Genomic DNA, 9,242 nt, shown 5'->3' on the forward strand with positions numbered 1-9,242 from the left:
TTGATATTAAAAATTTATCAAAATTAATTGACAGATGGAAGCTTTTGTGGTTTAAAATTTAGAATATACTTAGAATATACTTAAAATTAATTATGAACTTTTTAAAGAGTAAGATCATATATAGATTACTTAGGGCTTAGAAGGATTCAAGGTGTTAAAGATTTACCTATTTACTTATTATATATTTCATATATATAGTAGAATTTTAATTTTATGTTTAATTAAATGTACTTTAAAAGTACAAAAAAATACAAAAAGTAAAATATGGAAAACTTGCAAAATTGTTTTTCCACTTAATAAAAGTTTATAATCCAAAAACATGTAATTTAATTTCTACTGTGTCTGTTTTCATAAAATATAAATCTAATGGTGCAAATCTCAGAGACAGTAAATTTAGTTTTTTCTCTATTTTTGTTTATACAATCGATAAAAATTGATTTATTCGTAGAAAAAAATTGAAACTTTTACTTAACAAGTTTTAAAACAAATAAAAAACGATTACGTTATATGTATACTTTTCAATTTCTTATTTACTAATTTTGGATTTGTAAAACTATTTATTTTACTAATTTTGATAAATAGAAAAGATAATAAAATTAAATATGAGACTAAATGATTTTATTCTATTAAAACAGGCATGCTAAATTAGTCTATATTTTAAAATTTCCCTTATTATCTTTATTTTTTGTTAATATTCTAAGGAGACTAATTTTTCTAAGAACAGCCAATAAACTGTCCAATGTTTATTTTTAATTTCTTTTCATGTGAATTCAATTATTTTCCATCATGGTCTATTCGTTTTCTACAATTTGTTAAACTCAAAGAAATAGGAAACAATTATGTAATGTTTGGAGTTTGGACTATATTTTAGTATTTTCCAATAGTTTGTATCAACTGAAGTCAAAATTGTTGTTACAATTATGTAATAGACGACTTTCTTTTGTTTCAAAGCTTTGCAAGTCGTGGCACGGCATTATTTTGATACATCGATGATAATAGCACAAATCACTGTCCTACATGTCATAATCTAATATTGCAAATACTTGTATATATATCCTAACACCTTTTTAAAAAGTTGGTTCATTCCACCTTGAATCTCCTTCTCATATATCCTAGTTACGGAGGGAGTTATAGAGTATATTTGTCTCTATTGTCCATGGGACCGCACTAGATGTCTTAACATTTATTCTAACCTCCAACGTGAGAATGCTATAAAAACTGTCTTTAACATTTATTCTAACCTCCAACGTGAGAATGCTATAATCTTGTTTTGTTGGAATAGGTGACTCTCCCAGATTCCATATACAATTTCTTCTCCTTTTTTTGTTTTCCAGTGTTATTTCATAAGTTCTTATTATTTACATCACAAATTTTTGGAAATTTTCAAATTTATTGATATTTAAAAAAATTATTTAGATTGTAGAAACAAAAATTTGAAATTTTTAACAAAATGAAAAATCTCCCAGAGGTCTACTTGCAGAAGTCTGCAAACTTTAAAAAAAAAGTTAGAAAGTGGTAGATGTTAACAAAATTTAATTAAAACATAGCAAAAATAGTTATAATTAAAGGGCATCACTTTTTGGGTCTCCTTTAGGCGTCTTATATCCAGACCGGCCCTGCATCGAGTTTCCACAATAGTATAATATTAAGTGATTATTATATTTTGGTAGAAACTGGTTATAATCTATATATTGAAAATTAATTATTAATTATTAATATTGTATAATTTTACAGGTCGCACACCTAAGCAAACTAAATCAACCATAAATTTGAGTTTGAAAATAATGATATAAGCCGGTAATATTTGTGTACTGTTATTAACGTATCTATTATAATAAAGTAGACATGAAACTCTCCTCAGGCGTCCACGTCAGCACGGAGAAAAGGAAAAATCGCGCTACGTCAGCACTACACAAATTCTCTGCAGGAAAGCCTTAGCAAGCAAAGTCGGCCTCATTAGCAAGCCAAAGAATTCTAAACCCAATTTTAGCCTAGCTTCTCCAAAAAGATTTGGCCATACTAACCGCTTTTCCTTCTTCCAGCGTCTTCATCTTCTCCTTTCTTTATTTTACGCTCTGGCGATTGAAGAACCCATGTGTAACGTTTTCCTTCATCATTGAAACCATTTCATAATGTTTCTCCATTAATAACCTCCACTATGCTCTCCCATTACGCTGATTTTAGTGACCTCTTTCTCAACCTTCATCGCGAATCGCAAACCCCTTATTTGTGATAATTTGTGATTCTATAAATACTGATGAAATCTCTCCAAAGCTCATTGCTTCACCAGATTCAATCATATACCACCCTTATAAACACTTCCTGCAACAATGGTATCATTATTATCTTTCTTTCGGATTTGAAGTCTGGTCGTTGCCCTCAACGTTGACGTGTCTCCTGTGTTTCCTATTATGCAGGCTGCATGTGTGGAAGACCCCTGAAATCTGAGATTCCACAGTTTCTCCAAGAAATTTTAGGGAAAACGTACGGATTCCACTTGAAACTTACTCGAGTATATGTACATAAGCTCAGTGCTCTGTTTCATAATTAGTTGTGATCTGGTTCAAAGATTTTGATTTGTTGTTTAATCTTCAAAAGATCATTATGACTGATTATTATCAGAAACTTGGAGATGCGTGATTGATTCTAAGTTCGCTTTTTAATGTATCTTACTTTGTCTTTAATCTTTGATTAAAGTTTTACTCATTGAGCTATTTTAAAAGAAGAAAAAAAAACATTTTCATTGAATTATTTTCACAAAATCTGGAGATGCTTGATTGATCCTAAGTTCGGTTTTAATGTATTTTGATTTGTCTTTAATCTTTGACTAAAGTTTTACTCTGTTTCTGTTATTATATTAACCAAATGTAAAAGAGCAAAGATTGTGTTGTCTCTGCCTCAGTAGAACCAGAGCGGTTTCGATATTATCATCAGTGATGTTCACATGCACATGGACGGTTTCTTCATAATCCTATCTAGCTCATACTTTGCACTTCTCTTTGTCCAAATGTAAATTTACATTTTTTAATGCACATGGACATGGAAGAAACAACAATCCTTTTGACAACATGGTGCCACATGTGTCTCTAGAAACTGATATGATGGAACCAAGTCAGGTGCTAATGACCAGAAGACCGGCAGTGATGACATCCCCCTTGAACCCCACAGGTCTATTTGCTGCAAAAGCAGCAGCTGTCCAGCCAAATTGTAACAGGAGCTCTGCAGATGAACACCTGATTCCAATAGCAGGGAAAACTGGAGTTAGTTGCTTAAGTTCTCGACCTAAAAACTCTGCTATTGCTCCCAACCTTTGTTGGCATTGTGCCTTTGTTAGAAAACTCTCAGCCTTTGTTTAATCTCCATATTTGCAACTTGATCAATAAATAAAAACATTTTATCATTGGCAAATTTTTATTAAGTTATCAAACTATTTAAATTCGTGGTATGGTTTGAGAAATGAAGACAACCAAATGGGAGAGAACACAATTGAGCTTCGTTGCACTTAAGTTCTTTACTTTTATCCAGTTGTTTACACTTTACTAGCTCAGACATTAAGGGTTTCCGTATTGCAATGTTTGGTTTCTTTGTTTTCTCCACATTCTCAGTTACAAAAAGATTAAACTTTACAACAACAATCGGTGATAGACGCCGTTATTGGATAACTATATTATAATTATCGATTCTGCATTTCTTGAGAAGTACTCATTCTGCAATCAGATTTCGAATTTTCACTTCCAACCACAAAATATCACTTCACGAGTTACAGTATAACCTGATGGAACTTTTACTCAAATGAAAATATACGTGTTGAGAGTAACCCAAAAACAAGATTTTAATAATACAAAATAAATATGTTTTTTTATGCTTCCACCATATGCTAACTTAGACTCTAACCCCACCCCTAAGTTGTATTTACACAAATATCATAGTAATAGAGAACAATACCATTAACAAGAAACCACAAAACAATGAATTATGGACACCCAATGAGACAGGTGTTTGTTAGACCAGTTACGTCCTTAACCCCATACAATGCTCAACAGTTCAATTTGTTATGGACGGCCACCTCTAGCTAAATCATCCTGTGTATCACAACACTGTCAACACACCAACTATGGACTCGGTCAACATGAGTTCCACCATCATGGGAACAAATCTTCCAATAAATTTTAATGTTTTTACCTCTAAAATATATGGATTCTATAATAGAGTTGAGTTATAATCCGATGTATTCTTTTAAAATATATTCTCGATATACAGAATTAAAATTAAAAAAAAATAACAATTTCTGTCATAGAGGAAGAATAGAGGTGAGATAGAACAATTTACTTCTAATTACTATTACAAAGGTAAAAATAGTAAAGAGTCGGTGATGTTCAAAGTTAAAAGCATTTGATTAACACTTTCAATTTTTAGTGTACTCCTTTAACTTTCAAAATTTTATGATTATAACTTAAATAACTGTATTTTGGAGAAATACAAATGTTTCATACATGTAGAAACATATTTTTTTGCTACAAAATAATTTCTTAATTTTACAATACTAAAAACACATAAAATTATTATTATTTCTATCTGAAGTCAAACATTTTAAGAAATGTTAATTAAAATTTGATTAGAAGCTTCATGAAGCTTTTACATACTGATAACATAATTGATATTGAGCCTGAATATTTATTAAAGTAACATATTGAAGCAATTTAATATTTGGGTAAATACTTATGATTCTACAATAACCGTTAAAGATATTGCCCAAATGAAGATTAATATAACAAATTTTAATAATTTAATATTGTGGTACTATATGCTTAGTTTAAAAACATATTAGCAACCAAACTATGTATTTAAATCATTGTATTAAAGAAACAAAAATATAATGTAGCAAAAAACCGGTGCTACGCGCCGTAATAGCCCTAGTCTATATTATAAAAGCTGTTGTATCTTTTGACATTGTTTAGAAACATTGATAACAAGATAAATGATAATTGTTTGGAAACATTGAGTACTTATTTTTATTTACATAATTAGCCATTACATTTACAAAAAGTTAAGTATTTTTTTTTGTATTTCTTTTATTTAAAAATTCTGCCACAACATTTAAAATCAATTTAAATTAATTAGTTACAATGGTTTTTATTTCTTTATGGTGAAAATAAAAACGCAAACTGAATACATAGTATATATTTATAAATAATTTTTAAATATAATATTATCTTATTTATTTTAGTCAAATATAAAAATTTTGAGAGTTCAATTTGTTTTAAGAAATAAAATATCATAAAATTAATAAATAGAAAACTAATGCAAAAAAAAAAAAAATTCACTATGTTGTTTTATTTTAAAACAAATTAAAAACAGGTTATATATGAATAGTATAATTACATCAAATTACTTCAAGTTATATTAATATAATTTTATGTACAAATAAAAAATATTACCAAACATTTATATTATAAAATAATATATTGTATTCTATATGTAAATTACAAAGCATAAAAATACACATGAGAATTTTTTATAAAACCAGTAATTTATTAATTTATGTTGAATATAAATTAAATCAAATATATATGTGCACCCGGGGACGGATTAAATTATAGTTAGATGTTGCATATGATGGACATATATAAAAGAAAAAAGATGTACACATACACGATAAAGGTTGCTGTAATTGTTTGGGCTTGGCCCAATAAATCATAACTATACTCAAAAGCAATAAGATAAAAATGTAGTTTGCTACGGCCCTCACATTCCATTTCGATCTAGTTTGTATACATTTGGAATGCTAAAAACATATATACGAAATCTTAAGATCTATATTTATTTTAATATTTAATTGAGATTCTAGACATAAATTTGTAGATATATAAATTGTTATAAACCGATATGAAATCCTACAATTCACACATAAACCGGAATTGTAAGCCTAATAGTAAATCAGTGCCAATTAGGATAGCCCGTTAGATAACAAGGTACGACCGATCAATCAGTATTGGGCTGAAATTATCTGTCCAAATCATTTTTTCAGTTGAAAGTTCACCAGTATCGGGCCACATTGCGCTCCCCCACCAGGGTTTTGAATGAAATGACTGACTTATCACACTAACTCTGATGAGATCGGGTGAGTTCGGACAATAGTAGTCTAGTTGTGGGTAACTTTTAAGAAAACCCTTAAACTTAGATTTAAATTTTTAATATAGAATACCCGATATTAGAAGAGAATAAAAAAGATTAATGATCTTATACACTGTCGTTCTTTCATTGCATGGAGTACTGTTACTGTATAATTCTACACTTAAAAAAAAGTGATGACGCTGTTATATTTGAAGCTGGTAACTTTATAAACTCACTTATATTAGTCATACTTAGTAAATATTTGTTTTCAATCTTCAATAACAATTTTATTCAATATCTGCATATGTTTTCAAAAAAAAAAAAATCAATATCTGCATACATCTGTAGAAAGGTTTGAAAATAAATTAAAGGATAATAAGGAGAGGAAGTGAGTACGTACTGATTTCGTGTTAGGGTTTACGTGGAAGATGTATTTAACCCTTCTTTTACTAGCAGAATGTTTGCTGAATTTGTTGAGCCAATTCATCAGCACTTAGTTGGCACTCAATTCCAATCTATCGAAAGAAAATAGTGAGAGAGATATATATTGTCAATCATACCATAGCAACATATAAAACTGATATAGAGTATTCGTTTTCAACAATTGTGTCAAGTCTTTACTGTAGGAATTTGTGCATCTAATAATACTAATATTATAATTAATATAATTTATTTACTTAAATAAGTCTAATTTATAAAGAAACATGTGTAACAAAAATTTCATAAAGAGGTTTTAAAGTATTTTAACATGCTTCGAGTCTTGACCAATAAGCAAAACCAGTAAGCCACATCAGCATGTGAGTTTTAACACACCCTTATGTTCATGAGAATTTTTGTGTATATACAATATATGAGAATTATTAATTTATCTTACACTGATTTTCTTATATTCTATGAACTGTGTATAAATTTATGTGACTGAATCAATTATTAGTTTATTACTTATTACAGTACCCTACCGTTTTCCCCCAACTATATATTATACACTCATTACAAATTAAAAACAATAAAACCAGTGGAAGTTAATTAGGATGATTATTCGAACATACCTTGATGGTGAAAGAATTAAGCATGGTTTCATCGACGGTGTTAATATTAACCTGAAGAATCTCGAGAGACAAATCCTCAAGAGCAGAGATTATCTTCAAAACCTGTCCAGGGATCTTATGCGACGCCGTTTTGAGCAGCACATTAGCTCCTGAGAACTTCACTTCCACGTCAGCCGAAGCCGACTTTGAGTTAGCGACGAGCTCATTTATCACACTACTCTCACGGTTACTACTAACTGAAGGAGAGGAAGAAGATGAAGCTGGAGAGTATGGAGGTGGGTCCCCTAAGCTGCTACCACCGGCCAATGAGCTATAAGAACGATGGGGAGGCTGTGGGATGAGTGGTAGTTGCGGAGGATAGGCCAGGTATGGGCTTGTAGGCTGAGGTGTTCGAGGGCTTATAGGAGGGAGAAGGAGATGGTGGTGGTTGATGCGCGGGCTAAGAGGTGGTTTTCGCGGGCTTAGGACAGGTGGTGAAGGACGAGGACTCGGGACTAGTCTCGGGCTTAGGACTTCCGCATATGTCTTACGTTGTTTCTTGGCTTCTAAAGATTGAAGAACTTGTTGCAGCTCGCTAATGTATTCCACAACTCCTCCTATAATCGATGCTTGGTCCCCCTTTTGTTATGATTCAAAGGAAAAATAATAATATAAGTCAATATAGACATTATATATCTGCGTTAAAAAAAAGACATTATATATCTATCACATTTCAACTTAAAAGAGAGAAAAAAATAGAGATGATTAGTTGGGACCAAATATCATTATAATTGTCATTGTTCCTAAAAAGCACAGATATGATACTTTGTTGTAAATAGTAGTTGATGTTTCTAAGAACTGATGTGATAGGTAAACCAAAAAGATTTAGTGACCAAATATTTAACAATAATGACTAGTTACAGCTCGTATACCTAAGTACTGACTCGGAAAAATGTATGGATGTACAAAACTGTACCCTTTTGACGTAGAAACAAGGCATAAGAGAACGTAAAACGGTTAAGTGCTCGTTCATTTGCTTTCTCCTGTTGCGTTCCACGGTTACGTGAGACATCTTTTGTTGCGTATTCTCTTCTTCTTCTTCATCTTCTTTCTCGGTTTCTAGTCTCTTCCTCTTCTTCTTAGGAGATGAAGTTTCGCAGTTTGGATCAGTTACTAACTCTTTGGAACTTGTGGTTCCATCTTTATAAGGTGTAGATGCAGCCGTTGGAGATATCTCTCCGGCGCCTTCGAGACTCTCTAAGATGGCAAACAGATCATCTTCGGCTAGTGAAGTGTCGACAAATTCACACTCTTCAAGAAAATCCGGCATCGTGACTAGATATTTCTCTCTCTCTTTCTTGTTCTTTTTTTTTGTCTTATGCTTTTGGATACAAAAAGTATAATAAAAGAAAGATTTACAGAAAGAAGGAGACGCACAGAGACATATCAAGTTGTGAGAGAGAGAAAGAGATAAAAAAACAGTGGATGCCAAAAGGAGTAAATATGAGGGACTCGCATTCATAGAGGACTAAATATCGCTATCAAATTTCAATATTTATGTATTATATTTTTTAGGGTTATTTATTATGCGGTTTGTGCCGTTGGATGAATTTGGGAGAAAATCTAGGTTTTTGGGTGTTTCATTTCTATTAAACATACATATATACATAAATATAGGGTCCGTTGATTAATACTTATATTAGAGAGATAAAGGTTGCATATATGCAAAGGGAATGATACATAAATTACTTAATTATGAAATTATTTTATGGATTGTTGGGTAAAATAATGAATAATTAGAAGTTCGGTATTAGGCCATGTCCATTGCTAGTCTCACGTTAGAGTATCTAAAGAAGAGAATGAAGATTTTGTGGGAATCGGTATCTCAATTAGGAACTCCATCACAAAACCATGGGACACAAATGTCATATATTCAATGATCAATTTTATTAAAAAGGTTAGAATCAAATATATAGCTGAATAATATTACAAGTATTGATATTCTATTGATGAGATACTTGAGTGAGTATCTCCACCGTTAAGTATGTTCTATTTTCTTTTTCTTGGTGCACACAACACAGATATGTACGTCTTGGTCGG

General features: G+C 31.0%; 1 protein-coding gene across 2 annotated transcripts; it reads right to left on the bottom strand.

Moving 5' to 3' along the window:
* Positions 1-6,211: 6,211 nt before the first annotated feature.
* LOC130509774 (transcription factor SPEECHLESS-like) lies at positions 6,212-8,665 on the bottom strand. 2 transcript variants are annotated; one of them, XM_057005968.1, is made up of 4 exons: positions 8,119-8,627; positions 7,164-7,781; positions 6,515-6,629; positions 6,212-6,412 (listed from the first exon to the last, which is right to left on the bottom strand). In XM_057005968.1, exons 1-3 carry the CDS (start codon positions 8,470-8,472, stop codon positions 6,564-6,566), a joined length of 1,038 nt encoding a protein of 345 aa, XP_056861948.1. In that variant the 5' UTR covers positions 8,473-8,627; the 3' UTR covers positions 6,212-6,412; positions 6,515-6,563. The 2 variants fall into 2 exon arrangements, with proteins under 2 accessions (XP_056861948.1, XP_056861949.1); XM_057005969.1 differs by lacking the exons at positions 6,212-6,412; positions 6,515-6,629 and having other exon boundaries at positions 7,137-7,781; positions 8,119-8,665.
* Positions 8,666-9,242: the final 577 nt, after the last annotated feature.

The sequence above is a fragment of the Raphanus sativus genome, chromosome 3, assembly GCF_000801105.2.
Source record: "Raphanus sativus cultivar WK10039 chromosome 3, ASM80110v3, whole genome shotgun sequence".
In the NCBI taxonomy this organism is placed as follows: Eukaryota; Viridiplantae; Streptophyta; class Magnoliopsida; order Brassicales; family Brassicaceae; genus Raphanus; species Raphanus sativus.